Genomic DNA, 18,040 nt, shown 5'->3' with positions numbered 1-18,040 from the left:
CAGCCATAAATAAATAAATAAATAAATAAATAAAAAAATGGGCAGAGGATCTGAATAGACATTTTCCCAAAGAAGACAGATGGCCAATAGGTACATGAAAAAATGCTCAATGTCAATAATTATCAGGGAAATGCAAATCAAAACCACGAGTTATCACCTCACATGTGTTAGAATGACTATTACTAAAAAGGCAAGAAATAACAAGTGTTGGCAAGGATGTGGAGAAAAGGGAACATTTGTGCACTGTTGGTGAGAATGTAAATCGGTGCAACCACTATGGAAAAGAGTATGGAGGTTCGAAATTTCCTCAGAATTTAAAAATAGAACTACCTTATTATCCAGCAATTCCACTTTTGGGTATTTATCTGAAGAAAGTAAAAACACTGATTTGAAAAGCTAGATGCACCCCCATATTCATTGCAGCATTATTTATAATAGCCAAGATATGGAAACAACCTAAGTGTCCAGCAATGGATGAATGGATACAGAAAGTGTGGTATTATCTATAATGGACTATTATTCAGCCATAAAAAAGGGGAGATCTTGCCATTTTCAATAACACGGATCGAACTTGCAGGCATTATGCTAAGTGAAATGTCAGATAGAGAAAGACAAATACTATATTTCTCTCTTATATGTGGAATCTAAAAAAACAAAACAAAAACAAAAAGCAAGCTCATAGATACAGAAAACAGATTGGTGGCTGCAAGAGGCAGGGAGTAGAAGAAATGGGTGAAGTGGGGTTTTTTTTAGTTTAACTAAATTAATAAAAATCTTTAAAAATAAAAATCTTGGGGCTTCCCTAGTGGCACAGTGGTTAAGAGTCCACCAGCCAATGCAGGGGACACAGGTTCGAGCCCTGGTCCGGGAGGATCCCACATGCCTTGGAGCAACTGAGTCCATGCGCTACAACTACTGAGCCTGCGGTCTAGAGCCCACGAGCCACAACTACTGAGCCCATGGGCCACAACTACTGGGCCTGCGGTCTAGAGCCCACGAGCCACAACTACTGAGCCCATGTGCCACAACTACTGAAGCCCACGCACCTAGAGCCCGTGCTCTGCAACAAGAGAAGTCACTGCAACGAGAAACCCGCGCACCGCAACGAAGAGTGGCCCCCGCTCACCACAACTAGAGAAAGCCTGCACACAGCAATGAAGACCCAACACAGCCAAAAATAAATAAAATAAATAAATTTATAAAAAATAAAAATTAAAAAAAAATCTTCCAGCAAACTAGGACTGGAAGGGAACTTTCTCATCTTGATAAAAGGCATCTATGAAACACCTACATTTAACAGCATATTTCTTAATAAAAGACTGAATGCTTTCTCCCTACAATTAGGAAAAGGTAAGGATGTCTGCTATCACCAGTTCAATTCAATATTACACTAGAGTTCTAGCCAGTGCAATAAGAAAAATCAAAGGCATCTGGAACGGAGAGGAAGAAGTAAAACTCTCTTTATTCACAGACAGCATGATAACAGAAAATCTCATGGACTCTACAAAAAAGCTACTAGAATCGTTAATGGGTTTTGCAGTTGCAAGATACAAGATCAATATACAAAAATCAGTCATATTTCTATATATTAGCAATAAACAATCAGAAACTGAAATTTTTTAAAAACCATTTAAAATAAATCAAGAAATATCAAAATTAAATACTTAAGGATAAATCTGACCCAAAAAATACAAAACCTATACATTAAAGTTATAAAACAGTGTTGAGAGAAATTAAAGGAGATTAAATAATTGGAGAGATATACTGTGTTCATGGCTAGAAAAACTCAAATTTTTAAGATATCTATTCTCCCCAAATTGACCTATAGACTCAATACAATCCCAAATAAAATCCCAGTAAGTTTCTTTGTATAAAGTGACAAACAATTTCTAAAATTCATATGAAAATGCAAAGGACTTAGAGAGCCAAAACAATTTTGAAAACAAAGAACAAATTCAGATGACCTATGCTACCTGCTTTAAGATTTATTATAAAGCTACAGTAATCAAGAGAGTGTAGTATTGGCGTCAAGGTAGACAAATAAATGAATGGAATAGAATAGAAAGTCCAGAAATTGTCTCACACATACGTGATCAATTAATTTTTGACAAAGATGCAGAGGCAACTCAGTGGAGAAAGGACAGCCTTTTCAGCAAATGGTACAAGAACAATTGGATGTTCATATGCTAAAGACACACACACCACAAAACAAAACAAAATTTTTAAAACCCTCTATCTGTACCATATCTGTACGATATGTAAAAATTAACTCAAAATGTATCATAGACCTAATTGTAAAACCTAAAACTATAAAACTTCTAGAAGAAAACCGAGAATAAAATCTTTGTGACCTTGCATTAAGCAGAAATTTCTTAGATACGACACCAAAAGTACAATCTCTAAAAGAAGAATGGACAAATTGGACTTTGTCAAAATTAATAACTTCTGCTCTTCGAAAGACATTGTTAAGAGAGTGGAAATACAAGCCACAATATTGGAGAAAATAATTGCAGATCACATGTCTAATAAAGAATTTGTATCCAGACTATATAAATAACTCTCTCAACTCAAGAAAACAACCCAATTTTTTTACTGAAGTGTAGTTTGTTTATAATATTGTGTTATTTTCAGGTGTATAGCAAAGTGATTTAGTTAAATATACATATTTTTCATATTATTTTCCATTATAGGTTATTACAAGATATTGACTATAGTTCCCTATACAGTAAATCCTTGTTGTTTGTCTATTTTATATATAGTAGTGTATATCTGTTAATCCCATACTCCTAATTTATCCCTCCCCCGAACCATAAGTTTGTTTTCTATGTCTCTGAGTCTGTTTCTGTTTTGTAAATAAGTCCATTTGTATTATTTTTTAGATTCCACATATAATGTTTGTCTTTCTCTGTCTGCCTTACTTCACTTAGTATGATATTCTCTAGATCCATCCATGTTGCTGCAAATGGCAATATTTCATTCTTTTTATGGCTGAGTAATATTCCATTGTGTATATATATATATCTCACATATTCTTTATCCATTCATCTGATTTTTTGTTTGTTTGTTTGTTTTAAGGTTAAAAAACCCAAAACTTTTATTTAGAAAGGCTGAAATGATTGTATGCTAATTTGAACAGCTAGGTTGTATAAGAAAGTTCCTTTTTTTCTTTTTCTTTTTTTGGCTGCGCCTCACGGCTTGTGGGATCTTAGTTCCCTGACCAGGGATTGAACCCAGGCCTCAGCTGTGAAAGCACAGAGTCCTAACCACTGGACCACCAGGGAATTCCCAAGAAAATTCCATTTTTGATATCTTCCAAGAATTGGATTCCATTATGTGTGCTTTGTTCTTTCTTCAGTCAGACTGGAGTTGAGCAGAAATATGGCTTACTCCTTTCCCCTCAAATCATTCTCAGGCTCCAGACAAGGAGCTGGACCTTTGGTTGAACAAGCAGGTAACTGGCAATGGTACCTTTTAACTCGGGAGGCTTTCCAGGAGTATACAGGAACAAGGAACAAGCTGCTCCTGAATGAGAAGATCATGTAATTAGCAAAGTATCTAAAATAGCCAAAACTATTCTCGCTATGAATAGCCAAGAAAAGCTAAGCAAATGCTATCCACAGACATTTGCTGTATCTTAGACAGTTCCTTATCGAACAAGTTCTCATCCTCTCTCCCAGTTAGCTCCAGTGGGTTCACCATTACAGGCTCTGGGGCTAGAACAGGGGTAAGACAGGATGCTTGCTTTCCTCATTGGCATCCATTCATCTGTTGATGGATACTTAGGTTGCTTCCATGTCTTGGCTAACAAACAACCCAATTTTTAAAATGATTAAAAGAATTGAACACCAAAGAAGAGATACACGCAGATGGTGAATAAGCACAAAAAAGATGCTCCACATCACAGAACTCTCCTACTGAGGCTGGTCAGAGACTCAGCTCAGCATCCTTACCCACCATTAATACACCTAGCACCAGCTTTTATCCCAATCTGGCTTTCTAGAGTCTTCTCTTGCTCTAGGCTCCATTTGCTAGGCAAATGTAAAATAAAACCAGAATGAGACACCACTGCATAACTATTTCTATGTCTAAAATGATGGCATGTAAAATCAAACTCACTATACCAGCGTTGGCGAGGACAGGGAAAAACTGGAACCCACGTGCTCTGCTGGTGGGAATGTAAAATGGTACAATCACTTCAGAAAACAGTTTGACGGTATCTTAAAAAGTTAAATATAAATTTACCATATGACCCAGAAATTCCAGTGCTAGTTATCTACCCAAGAGAAATGAAAACATGTCCACGCAAAGACTTGTACAAGAATGTTCCTGGCAGCATTATTCATTATAGCCACAAAAAAGGGGAAATAATCCAAATGTCCGTCAACTCATAAATGGACAAGCTAAATGTGGCATCCATAAAATAGAAAATGGCAATAAAAAGAAATGAAGTACTGACACGTGCTACAACATGGACGAACCTCATAAACATTATGCTAAGTGAAAGAAGCCATACGAAAAAGACCACATATTGATGACTCCAATTATATGAAATGTCCAGAAAAGGACAGAGATTTACTGCAAATGGGCAGGAGGGATCATTGGATTGTGGTGATGAGGGCTGCAGAACTTTGTAAATTTGCTGAAATGATTGAATTGTACACTTAAAAAGAGTGAATTTTATGATACATATATTGTACCTCAGTAAAGCTTGAGAAGATATAAACTATAGTGACAGAAAGATGAGGGGTTGCTTGGAGATGGGGTGGGCGGGAGGGATGATGATGGAGCACGAGGAAACTTGGGGGATGATGGGTTTGTTCACTGTCTTGATTGTGGTGATGCTTTCATAGGTGCATACATCTGCCAAAACTTATCAAATTGTACACTTTAAACATGGGCGGTTATTGTATGTTAACTATATCTCAATAAAGCTATTAAAAGGTATGAAGCAAGTAAGCAAACAAAAAAGAACTTGGCCTAGCTGGGCGCAGTATGTTTGCCCTCACTGGAAATGGACCACTTCCACTCTTATGCCATGACGCCGCCTCAGGGATGAAGGATAATCCTCCTGGTGGTCAGAGCTGTGAGCTGTACACTTGGTCATCCCTTCATGAGGAGGGATGAACAGTCTAAGGAAGAGATGATACACAGTCTCCTGGGTGGTGGCAAATGGTGTGGCTGGAGGTCAGAGCTCAGGAGAAAGAGATCAGAAGACTAGCGCCAAGAACTGGGGAAAGGGGGAAGGTGAACCAGTGATGTCCAGTACATGGGGGCGCACGGGATTACATCTTGGTGTCTCATGTTTCGAATCCATCAGAGGACGTCTGCTGCCGGGGAGACGGTCCACGACCAGCTGGAACGGACGATGCAGCTGGTAAATGTCAGCCCCCCTCTCTGCTCAGCCACCCCAGTGCAGGTGCGATGGGCCCAGGGACAGAGCAGCCAAGATGACGGGGCTGAAGTAGCCTGCGCTCCTTTCCTAAAGGCTCGGTCCTGCTGCTGCTGGACCCCTAGTCTGCAGGACCAAAGCTGAGCCCTTGATACGGCATCTCCAAGAGACCAGCCAGCCATTGATCTGGTGGCAGATCAATTACATCAGGTCCCCTTTGACTCTAAAGGGAGCGATTTGTACTTATTGAAATTGATGCTACTCCATGAAAGGGTTCGCCTGGCCTGTCTTCAGGGCTATTGCCCGCACCACCATCTGAGGGCTGCCTGATGTAGTGACGTGGTATGCCACACCACATTGTCTCACACCAAGGGACCCATTTTTTGGCAGAACAGGTGGGACAATGGGCATCTGACTAAAGGATCCACTGATCTTACCGGGGACCCCAACACCCGAGTGACATGGCCTACTAAAAAGACATAGCTCAGGGACCATACGCTACAGCTCTGTTCTCCAGGAAGTTGATATGTGCAGCTGTGTCCCCTGAGGCTAGATTACATGGCGACGGGAAGCAGAGGGTGGACCCTCTCCCTATTGCTCGCAGTGAAGCACTTGTGGAACTTGCGTTTCCTATCCCTGCAAACATTGGCTCTGCCAGGTTGGAGGTCCCAGTGCCCGGGGCTGGGAAACTTCTGCCAGGGGACACGATAGGGTCCCACAGTCCCAATGAACTTGAAGACGTGACCATCACCTGGTCTTCGGGCCTCTCTGCTGGTGGACCAGCAGGCAAAGAGAATTACTGTACTGCTGCGGGTAATAGATTCCCATCACCATGAGGGGTCAGGACAGCGTGTACAAAATGAGGCAGAGGTGTTTCCAGAACCTCCTCTGGTGTCTCTCGGTGTCTCCACACCCACTGATAATAGTAAGTGGCAATTGTGGCAATCACAGCCCACCCACGGCAAGACAGCCAAGGGCTCAGATCCCTCGGGGATGAAGATCTGGATGACCCCACCAGGAAATAACCAGACTAGCTGCAGCTTTGGCCATGGACGAGGGACCGACCGTATCACCGTGAAGGGGACTCGGTTCAATGGGACTTAGACCTCCCCTCTCAGGGAAGAAGGGCGGGAAGGCAAGAGCAGATCTGAGTGATTGGACGGGTGAATGCTTCAGACCCTCTTGGCCTTACCTGCCTTTTGTTCCGGCTCTGCCTCGGCTGAGTGGTCTGATGGAAACGCAACTGGCCCGGCCACCCCCCCTGCCTGAGTCCTGGCCCTCTCACCTCCACCACCGCCGTGGGCCCCACTTGGTGCTCAAGCATTTCAATATGCAACCCAGAAATGCACAGAGTCAATGTCCCATGGGGCAAATCTTCACCAGCTGGAAGAGGGAGACGGTGAATAAATTCTGCCCCCTTCCTCTCCACCAGGAAAGGGTGCCGAGACTCATTACATGGCTCCTCAGGGTCACATTTGGTGGTGGCCAGCTCCACCACGCACACTCCTGCTGGCTCTCCCTCCTTCTGACTGCCGCCCGCCCTCACTGTGTTTCTCTGGGGTTGTTCTGCCGATTAAAACGAGGGCGCACAAGCCTTCTGCTCTAGGCTCTGCATTCCGGGAACCCTAAGCTGTGATTGCCACCATCACATGCTGACTCCCCAGTGTGCATCTCTGCACCAGACATCACCTGAACTCCAAGTTCACATATCCAACTATGGAAGAGGGACCCTAAGTTCAACATGTCCAAAACAAAACTCCCGATCTTCTCTCCCACACCTGCTCCACCAGGAAGTTTCCCCATCCTGCCACCGACCCAGGACAAAACCCGAGTCAGCCATGACTCACCCAGTCTATCAGCACGTCGCATTGTTTCTGTCTTCCAAAGGTCTCCAGAACTGACCACTTTTCACAGCCTCCATCACAACCGCCCGGTACAAGGCACCATCCTCTCCGCCCTGGAATATTGCACTTGCCTCCTGACTGGTCCCCCCTGCTTCCATCCTTACTCTCTTGTCTACTCTCCCTATAGCAGCCCGAGACCCCTCGAGTGTAAGTATGTCAGCTCACGTCACTCCTTGGCTCGGAACTCTCCATGGCATCTACCTCACTCGCGGTGAAGCCAAGGTCCTCACAGTGGCCGGCAAGACCCCAGTCTCCCCTGGTTCCTTTTGCAACTGAAGTCCAACTGCTCTCCGCCCCCCTCGCTCTGCTCCAGCCACACTAGTCGCCTTTTGTTCCTTGAAGATACTGGCATGCTCATACCTCAGGGCCTTTACACATGCAGCTCTGCCTGGAATGCCCCGCCCCAGATGTCCACAGGGCTTCATTCCCCACCAAATTCATTCAGCTCTTTCTTCAAACGTCATCTTCTCAGCCAGGCCTACCCCAGCCACACTCTTGTTACCTCCTCCCTGACCTTCCCTGCCACATTTTCCCCCATAGCCCTTGTTTTCTGACATACTCTTTTACTCAGTGGTTTTGCCTGCTGCCTGCCTTCCCCCACAAGTATGTAAGCACCATAAAGGCAGGGATTTTTATCCACCTTATTCACTGCTGCGTCTCCAATGCCCAGAACCATGCTCAGCACGCAGCAGGCACTCAAATATTTTGATGAATAAACTTCTTGGTTTGTACAAAGGGGAAAATCGATCAGTAGGTTTTTGAGAGGATTGGAAGTCACGCGTATGCATGTCTGACACAAGCCAAGCCCTCTATAAAAGTTGCCTGTTCTAATCTCTGAGTCTGACTCAGAGACAGAAAACCCTGTCCTGGAGGTCAGAGTGAACCTAGCTGACATCTGTGAGCAGGGCCCAGTGCTTGGAACAGGGAGGTACATTCCTGGCTACATATTCTGCGATTAAATGGTGACACTGTTACTGAAAGGCCCAAAATCTCAGGCTCTTGATTCCCCAGAACTCTCAGTGGGCAGATGAGGTAGTCTGAGGGACCACAGGAATGAGTCTGGCCTTGACTGGGAATAAAGAACTAGGAGGTGTTGAGTGAGGCAAAGAGGGTAGAGCACCTTTTTTCAAACGACCGGTCATGACCCAGGAGTGGCTGGTGAGTTTAGTGGGTTGCAAACAGCAGCTTCTTCATGAGAAAATACCTGTGTATTGCAGAAAAGTGGTAATGATTGACTTTTTTTTGGTTTCACTTGCACATATATGTGTGTACTCAATCGTGATAAATTTCTAATAATGGGTCAGGGTAAAAAAATGTTCAAAAGCCACTGGGCTTTGGGGAATTTGGACTTGGGCTCCAATCCAGGCTCCATCACCCTCCAGCTGCTGCTGTCTGAACTAGTCCCAACCTCTCTGAGCCTCAGTTTCCACAGTGGAGTGGAAAATGTTAATTACTAAACATACAACACACTTGAAAGCCCCTAGGTGCCAATGCCTACCTATAGGAAGTTTCCAGTAGCATTTGTTACTTCTGTCCCCCAGCGCTAGAGGGTTGATAAACGGTGCGACTGTGTTATCAGGACAGGATTTGTTAATTCAGCAAGTATTTACTGAGTTCTGATTCTGTGCCAGGCACTGGTCTAGACCCTGGGCGCTTACCAATGAACAAAACATGTAAAAATCTCATATTTTGCTTATGTTCTTAGAGCTTATGCTCTAGCAGGCGCAGACACAAACAATATTGCTCAGATGATGAGTAGGTAGGAGGGTACTCAGAAGGGTATTCAGAAGTGCCAGGGAAGAGGGGAGAGAGGGATTTTAATAGGGAGGGGTGTGCATGGACCTCAATGAGGTGACGTCTCAGCAGACTTGGAGATAAAGGAGTTAGTCAGCTGTGGTGCATTCTGGACCACGGGCAGAGGGCCAGCCAGGCAAAGGCCGTACGGTAGAGTGTGGACAGCAGTTTCAAGGAAGAGCAAGGACCAGTGTGGCCGAAACAGAGGGAGCCGAAGAGGGAGGGGCAAGCAGAGGCAGTGGATCCTGAAAGGCCACCACAAGGACTTGGGCCTCGATTCTGGGTGGGACAGGGAGCCAGAGCCGTATTTCGAGCAAAGGAGTAATACGAGCTGAGGTCTATTTCCAGCCTACGTCAAGGTCACTCTGGCTGCTGCTTTGAAACAAGTGTGAGAGGTGCCAGGGTGGGAGGAGGGGCTGAGTTAGAGGCAGTAACATGGGTCAGAGCCGTGACTGTGAATGGAGTGGATGAAATGGTCAGGGGTGAGGTGTATTTTTAAGACAGAAACTGACAGGTTGGACGCAGCACGTGTGACAGGGGAGTCCAGGATCACGCCCCAGGTTTGTGACCTGGGAATCTGCAGGGACGAGGATGCCATCCGCTGAGGTGTGGAGGCCTCTGAAATGGATGAGCAGCGCGGCGAGTGGGCAGTGCAGAGCCCAGGGGACAGGTGTGCAGGGTCAGCAAAACTGACTAGTCATGCCCCAGCCACTGCTGAGGGCCGTTTAAAAAAAAAAAAAGAAAGAAAAGGTCACAACCAATTTCTCAGAAGGCCAACTAGGGTGAACCAGTCTGAGTCATTACTTTTTAAGTGAAAAATGAATGGTTTAGAGTTATGCCGAAATCTGTAAAGAAATCACTCTAGATTTCCTGGTTCTTAAAGATCAGTTACGCCTTTTGTTCTTCTGAGAGTATCAGATTCCTTCCAGAGTCAGGAGGAACCCACAGGCAGATTACAGTGGGAACTTCCCCTAAACGAAGTTAAGGTCATTTCAAAATACAGCCTGCAGACTTTGTCATGTCAAAGAGAGTTTGCATAGGAACAGTAAGCTGAGGAGACACACAAAACAAATGGTTTCCAACTAGGTTTTATTTTAGTGTTCAATATTATCAGCAATGATACAGGAATAATTCAGGCAAATATATCACCTTAAATACATCAGAGAAAAAACCCACCATGTCAAGCACGTCTTGCACTCCAGCAAATGAACATAAAAACAGAGAACAAAGTCAGCAGCATTAAATTAAAGTGCTTTTTGCCACAGTTCTTTCAGAGTCTCGCCCTCAGTGGTGTAATTTCAATTTTACTTATTGTATAAGAAGCTCAAAATCTCATTCATTGCCCAGAGGCTACATTCAAAAAAAATTCATGTTTAGTTATTCTAAATAATAACCACCCCCCCAAAAGCACAAGATTCATTGGAATTGTGTGACACTGATTTCTCCAGACACACTGGGAGGTAACCACCATCCAGGCTGGCAAAAAGCTCAGAGCGCCCTCCCGCCGCATGGCGGCCTCGGCGAAGTCCATCACTTTGTTCCACGCACCAGGGTAGACTGAGGGTTTGAAGGACAAGCGGGCACCTGGACAGCACGCCACCTGCGTGCCACCCACCAGTGAGCAGAGGCCACCAAGTCATTTCCCCAAAGTCGGAGGGCGGGTGGATTCAAGAGAGCAGGACAAGCCCCACCTCTCTGCCTGAGCCTCTTTCTGGGAGAGACATGCCACTGGTTTCTAGGAAGTTCTCTGACCTGCCCTGCAAAGGCTGTCACCCGAAGGCTGTTTGCCCCAGACAGTTAACACCTTGGAGACAGGAACCTGCCCCCACTTTGACCGGTAACAATCCCCAAACTCAACAACAGGAAACACTTCTCAAAATCAACACGAGGCCCCACGTGTCAGCTGGAGGCTCTGGGATCAGGGAGGGTGGGAGGTTGGGTGCTGGGTTCCCCGCACTGTCTCTCGGCCACGTGCAGCATCGCTGGCACAGGAGACTTCATCCAGAGGTCTGGTGGCCAAGGGCAGCTTGGGCCGAGGCGGGGTGAGGGGTGGGAACATGTCTCTTATGGAACATCAAGCTAGTAGAGTGGGCTCTGAGACCCCACGAGCCCCTCACAGAGCAAGGTCAGATGCAAGGTCCTGTTCTGCATCAACTCCAGATTCTCTAGCTGTCCTGGGAGGGGCCCACTCCTCTCAGCCTGCCGCCAAGGTTCCCTCCTTCCGCCATCTTTCCTTCTACTACATCCTTTAACTATCTGGACCAAACCATCTTTCATGAATAAGAAACCAGAATAATAGGCTAAGGACCGAAACCAGAACAAGGGACAGAATGAGGAGAAGGAGGCAAGTCTCTCCCCATCACGGCACCGGCCACCCGTGACAGCAGGGGTATTAGGACACACCCTCCACACGCCCCCTCCCCTACGCCACTCAGCGTTCCAGCTACCTCTGCACTCTCAGCCCCACCACCAAGACTGAAAGGCTGGTCTGGAAGGCTCTGCAGGTGGGACGAAGAATGAAAGCCGAAGGACCAAACTGACACGTAAGCCACAACCCTCCTGGGACAGCCTTGGCCTTCCTGGAACTGTTCCCAGCGCAATCCGGGAAGAAAATGCAACCACCCCCTAAGGTGGCCTTTCTCTGCGGATGCGCTGGGGTGCGCCGTAGGCAGGTGCGCGTGGGTCAGTGTTAGCGTTGGCTGGAGGAGGGGGTGTCTGCCTGATATCCTTAAAGGCCCAACCAGGCCTTCTGCAATGCTGGCTGATCCCAAGGCCTCATCAAGCAATCAGATGATTCTCAATCAACAGAGCCTGACAAACAGAGAAAAGACTCGACTTCACTCCTCAGTATCATGCTGTCCAGAGTCATCACTGAAAAAAAAAAAGTCTCCTTTAGGGGTATGAGCCAGAATATCTTCCTGCAACAGCAGGCAAAGGAGGCGGAAAATAACTAGCGTCTCAGGGCTCAAAACGGTGGGAGACAGTGGGTGCTTTCATTCTCACGGTGGCGGCAACGGACGGGAGCTGCGCGTGGCCCCGGCGGGAGGCCCCTCGCGGCTGGCAGCGCTGCCCCTCCCTGCGCAGGCGCCGGCTCCGGGCTGCCCACTATCTGCTGGGCTGCAGGTACTGGTGCGTGAACATGTTGAGTTCGCTGTCCAACCAACCAGCTTTATTCCTGCAGAGAAACGGTTACCTTGTAGCAGTAACAGCTGATAACAAGTAATGGCACGATGTGCAAAGGCCAAGTGCTGTTCTACCGGACACTTGACTTGTACAGACTCATTTACTCATTATCCCTCCAATAACCTCCACTTCACCGAGGAGGAAAATGAGGCCCAGAGAGGTTCAATAACTTCCTATGGTCACGCGACCAATCAGTGGTGGAAATAAAATCAGGTTTTTCTGACCCTCAAGCCCTGTGTTTGCTTCGTGCCGGGACCACGGGCAAGTCCCTGGACTGTTGGGAACACGGTCTTCCTGCCTGTCAGCGGGAGGCTGGGCTGCTCACACGCAGCCCTTTTCAGGTTCACCCTGTCGCTGCAGGTGACGAGCAGCAGAGACACCCACCCCGAACCTACCGGCCGCGTGAGACTTCCCCGGGGATGCGCGGCGTGTCTCTAGAACACAGCTGTCCCAGGGCAGTGGGCGGGGAGGGCAAGGCCCACCGACGCCCTCTGATGCAGCTCCCTCTGTGCTGACGTCAGGGCGGGGCAGGAAGAACAGAGTCACGTGTGCTGATGTTATCCCGGCCTGAGTGGGCCGAGGACTTCTGCAGAGCACTTTCACACGCAGCTCTGTGACTGTGTCATGAAACCTTACTCCATTTTACAGATGAAAGCAATGAGACATAGGAAAGCTCAGTGATTTGCCCAAACGGGGGTGCCAGGACCAGAAGCCAGGACTCCTGACTCCTGAGACCCATCCTCTCCCCGGCAACCTGCTGCTGGAAGCTCTGACTTTCAACAGAGACCCTACGCAGACCTGGGTTCCGATCCGGGTTCTGCCGGTCACTGGCTACCTGGCCAGCTCCCCTGTGGACACGGGTGCTGATGTGCTGCACCGTGAAACGGCGGGAGGTGGGGGCCGGGCGTAGCCCACTGTTCCCGCCGACAATAAAGGACAGTCAACGTGCGGAGTGTCGGAGAGTGCTGGAGCCCAGCACGCCTGGATTCTTCTACTCCTGGCTTGACCACTTACTGTGGGATCCCAGATAAGTTACTTAACCTCTCTAGGCCTCGATCCTCCATTTTATAAAGTGAAGGTGATGATACGTCTCTAAAGGGACGCTGAAGATGGGACAGCACGTGTCAAGTGCCTGAGACACCGCGGTTAAGGACGTGCCTGTGAGCTGTAACCCCAGGGACCGGACTTCCTCTGCTGCCACATGGCCAACCTCACCTGAGCAGTTTGGCTTTGCTCTGAAGCGAATCAAGAACCTCAATTTTCTTGTTCATGGCGGCAATTTCCTGCTCCAGGTTCTCCCGGGTGACATCAACTTGCTGGCACAGATGAGCAAAGGTCCCAGACAGTTCCCTGAGGGGGGAGAGTCAGATCAACCAGGCCACGTCGGTGGTGAAGCAGCCAGCCCATCTGTCACCTGCGCCTGTCCCGGTTTGTCAGAATCGTCCCCGCCCGCTGCTGAGACCGTGGACGTCACAGCCAGCACACACACGAGCATCAGCACAGGGTGAGAACCAGGAGCACAGAGCAAGATGCCCCGGCTTGGGCACAAGAGACCAGGATTCAGATCCCGGCTCTGCTGCTACAGGGGCACAGGGAGTGGCTCTTCAATTTCCTGCACTCAGTCGAGTGCAGGAGACACATGACTCCTCTTCAAATCTCAATTTCCTCATTTTGAAAAACAAGGTGCCAGTAAAAACGTCTACCTCAAAGGGCTCAGGGAGAAAATGAAGAGTTAGGTGCAAAATGCCTAGCAGAGGGCCTGCCACATAGCAATAAAAGGCAGGCAGCCAGCGCCTTCCTGACCACCACCCAGATCAAGCCGTCCATTCCCACCTGCCCTAAGATACACCATGAAGCATGGCCTGTGGCCCAGAACGTCAAAGCTACCCCACAACCCAAGCCCTTCGAGGTAACCTTTAAAAGATGGCTACAGGTAACAGCCCTCGTCTTCCCATGTCTTCCTTTCTTGGGAGACCAGAGGCCTACCTGGTCCCAGCCCAGGACGTAAGGTGTCCCTGGAGACTCCTCCCCCATCCCTAGCCTCCACGCTGGCACTGCACAGCTGAAGGCCAGAGTCAGACAGCGCTCAGGGCCCAGTGGTTTCCAGGCCAGGTTAGGAGGAAACCTAGAGGGCAGTCCTGAACCACGGGAGCCGGCACTGGCCCCTCGGGGCTGACGGGGCCACTCACTGCTGGACTTGGTGGCTGCAGTTGGAGCCGGTATAGCTGATGATGAGCTGCAGCTTCTCGCTGGCGTACTCTACAAACTGGCGCTTGAAGGCCCTCTCCTTGGCCTTGGCGGTCCAGGTCAGACGCTCGTAGACGTACAAGAGGCCATAGAGGCCAAGGGAGAGGGCGATGAGTCGCCAGCCCACAGCCTTCCACACCTGCAGAGGCACAGTGGTCAGCTGGCACAATCCCTCTGCCATCCCACTGCCCATCCTCTCAGCCAGGACTTTCCCAAGAGCCTCAAAGAGCCTTTGTGCTTCTACTCAGAACACTCCTTTCAATGTCTTCCTTGGTCTCACTGAGGCCAGAAGGGCAGGGACCATGTCTAGTTTGGAGACGAGGGAAACTTAGTGTGGGCCACACAGCATGACTTGTGCAAAGGCCACCTCTGTGGTTGTGAGCACCAGAAGCACAGATCCAGGCACACAGGAATCTTAAAGGTAAACGTTAGAGTACTCTGAAGGGACACTCCATTCTGGTGACACGGACAAGCAGAATTCTGCACGTCGGTCCTCAGTAGGTGGCTTCTTTTGGTCTGTTTGTAACACTTTGGTTGGAGGCAGTGTAGTTACAGTCAAAGAGCACCGGACTTGGAACCAGAAATCGAGGCTCTAGTGTGCAGCTCTTCCTTGGCTGTGTGACCTTGGGCAAATTTGTTTACACCTGTTTCCTCCCAAAATAGGATAATGGCCTCCACCCAATTCTCAGGGTTGTTTGGGTAAAATGAGACACTGACTGTAAAAAGGGTTACATAACCGTCAAGTGTCAGCTTCTCAGATCATGACCCTCTGCCAGGTCACCATCTGTGAAAAAAAAAACCAGAGCATGTACCGTCTACAGGCCAGGAGGGAGCGGGCCTCAGCTCCAGCCCGCCCTAGTCTTACAAGCTGAGAATGCAATTCCTGGCAGTTTTGTTACAGTTGCGTTCTGCCACCACTCCACAACTCAAACGACCATGACAAAGAGAACTTGCCCACATCATCAAGAAAATTCAAGGCATAAATAACTCTAGCTGCAGTGTGTCTTGGGTCACACAAGACATGGGGAGTACCCCAGTAATCAAGAAGGCAGCCTGTGATCTCAGGCCTTGGGGCAGAAAGAAAGGGCAATAAGACTGCAGCTGGAGAGACAAGGGTTCAAGGCCCAGCCTGGCCTCTTTCTGTCTCAAGCCCTTGCAAGTTTTGCTCTCGGTTTCCTCACCTACCAGTGAGAAACTCCTGGTCATACCCACCTCTCTAGAACCCAGCCAGGTTCGTCAATTTCTCAGGTCACTTCCCTACCCTACTGGCCCTACAGGGGAAAGAATATGGTCCTGGAGTCAGATGGGGTCAGAGCTCAAATCCTAGCTGTGTGTCCTTGGCAAGCCAACTGCAGATGTTCTTCTGTAAAACGGGAACCTAAATGTCACGTTAGTTAATTGAGACTTAAATAAGTCAATGAATGTATGTTAAAGGGCTAAGGCTGCACGGCTCCTGAGATCACAGCAAAAAGTCGTCACGGATGTGAAGCGCAGGGCCGATGCGGGGACACCCACCAGACTGTGCCTCTCGGTCCCCACCCCCCTGCCCGCCCCTTCCCGAGCAGGGCTTGTCACTGACCACTCCTCCAACAACGAGAATGCCCATGGAGGTCCTGGAGGTCAGGGAGGCCAGGCCGGTGACCATGGAAACCATGAGCTCCTCCTGGGTGAGGGAGCCCTGGGGCAGTGGGGGCATGCTGGGGTTGGCTGGGGTCAGGGGCATGGGCCGCTGCACCTGCAGAGAGAAACGAGGAGGGGCTGAGAAGATACCGGCCAGTCTCTCATTCTAGGGTCCAGAACAGGGGCACGGGGAGTGGTTCTTCAATTTCCAAAAGGGAAAATGAGCTTCACATGTAGCAGAGAATTTAAGCTCCTAACAGACCTGCCGGCCCAAAGGTGAGCACCGTGGGGTACCACAGAACGGGCGCAGGGGCCGCCCTGGAACGCTTCAGCACAGGTCCCCAGGTGTGGGACGTGGCCCGAGAGCAGCCCGGGCAGTAACTCCAGTGGTACAGAGATGGGGGGTTCAACATCTAAACATGAAAATGGTGGTATGTGGACAGATAGGTCATCTATATTTAATAGTTACATGCTCACTTTAACGTGTAATAGAAAAAAAAAATGTGGCTTGAGTTTGTAATTTCACAAATATTAGTGCTTAGGATAAAGCTAGGTTGATTTGTGGCAAAAACCTGACCGTGGTGGTGGCCCACATGCCACGGCTGTGACCTCAGGGCACCCCTTTCAGAACAGTTTGTGTGCCTGGGGTGCAGACTGACCTCCCTTGATGCCCGAGGGTGCGGGACTTCGCTTGCCTGGTCGTTGTAGCCCATCAAGGCCCGGCGGCTGTTCTTGGGGCCCAGGAACCTATTCACCAGCATGGTCCACCCGAGAGAAAAATGGAACTCGATGTCCTCCTGAAAATCGGCACACAGCTTGTCACAGTTCAGGTCGTAGCTGAGGGAGAAGCACTGCCGAGGGACCAGCAAGTCTATCTGACTCCGCATAGACACAGGAAGGAGGGGTTTCAAGCCGTCTGTCAGGAACAGAAATGCAGAGAAAGCACAGCAGCTCAGCCCCGTGCCACGCCAGGGCCGAGCCTCAGAACACTCGCTGCGGCCCAGGATGCTGACGGTGAGGCCCGGAAATCAGGCCCGGAAGAGCGGGCCAGTGGGTGGGGGGATGCAGACCAAGGCTCCACACCGGCTAACGTGCGGATTTAAGGAGGAGGCTGAACTCTCAGCCTCTGCTAGTCCCATGTGGTAACACAAGACACCCCCACGGGGACCTCCCTGGTGGCGCAGTGGTTAAGACTACACCTGCCAATGCAGGGGGCACGGGTTCGAGCCCTGCTCCGGGAAGATCCCACGTGCCGCGGAGCAAGTAAGCCCCTGAGCCACAGCTGCTGAGCCTGCACTCTAGAGCCCGTGAGCCACAACTACTGAGCCCACGTGCCACAACTACTGAAGCCTGTGCGCCTAGAGCCCATGCTCCACAGCGGGAGAAGCCACGGCAATGAGGAGCACACGTACCACAGCGAGGAGTAGCCCCAGCTTGCCACAACTACAGAAAGCCCGTGCGCAGCAACAAAGACCCAACACAGCCAAAAATAAATAAATACATAAATAATTTTTTTTTTTAAAAAAGGACCCCCCCCACTGACCCCCCAAGTCTATGTGTAGAATGAACTCATGACACATGCCCAGAACCCCAAGGTATGGAGCTGACTCATCATAAAAGGTGACAGACAAGGAAAGGCCTTTACTTCTGTAGACTGGCCTGAAACTGATCTTTGGGCAGCCCAGGGACCAGGTCGCGAGGCCCCCGCAGCACTGACCTATCATCTCCTGCTGCATGGTCTGCAGGGAGCTGGTGATGGCCGTGGAGCAGCGGTCCGACATATTTCGGCCCAGTCCTTCCTCTATATGGCGGTGCAGTTCCTGCAGCCAGAAGAGAGGCAAAGGGAAGTGGCGCCCTCTGCCAGCGGTTCCCTCTGGGGAGCCCAGGGACAGGGAAATCCGAG

The 18,040-nt window shown here is 49.0% G+C and overlaps 1 protein-coding gene and 1 non-coding gene across 4 annotated transcripts in view; both read right to left on the bottom strand.

Annotated features, from left to right (window-relative positions):
• Positions 1 to 3,629: 3,629 nt before the first annotated feature.
• On the bottom strand, positions 3,630 to 3,756 carry LOC114236289 (small nucleolar RNA SNORD22). Its single transcript, XR_003622256.1, has one exon. It is a non-coding gene; the product is annotated as a small nucleolar RNA SNORD22 (small nucleolar RNA).
• A 6,403-nt stretch (positions 3,757 to 10,159) lies between these two features.
• Positions 10,160 to 18,040, bottom strand: part of MFN2 (mitofusin 2) — a 28,006-nt gene continuing 20,125 nt past the window's right edge. For all 3 annotated transcript variants that reach the window (XM_007169958.3, XM_007169956.3, XM_007169955.3), the window contains 6 exons: positions 17,855 to 17,957; positions 16,833 to 17,053; positions 16,097 to 16,252; positions 14,460 to 14,656; positions 13,486 to 13,620; positions 10,160 to 12,262 (listed from right to left, as the gene is read on the bottom strand). In XM_007169958.3, coding sequence (XP_007170020.1) covers positions 12,193 to 12,262; positions 13,486 to 13,620; positions 14,460 to 14,656; positions 16,097 to 16,252; positions 16,833 to 17,053; positions 17,855 to 17,957 — 882 coding nt within the window. In that variant the 3' untranslated portion in view covers positions 10,160 to 12,192. The remainder of the gene's footprint in view (positions 12,263 to 13,485; positions 13,621 to 14,459; positions 14,657 to 16,096; positions 16,253 to 16,832; positions 17,054 to 17,854; positions 17,958 to 18,040) is intronic.

Source organism: Balaenoptera acutorostrata, chromosome 1 (genome assembly GCF_949987535.1).
Source record: "Balaenoptera acutorostrata chromosome 1, mBalAcu1.1, whole genome shotgun sequence".
NCBI classification, from domain to species: Eukaryota; Metazoa; Chordata; class Mammalia; order Artiodactyla; family Balaenopteridae; genus Balaenoptera; species Balaenoptera acutorostrata.
Note: the sequence above shows the minus strand (reverse complement) of the source record. Positions and strands in the feature narration are given on the sequence as shown.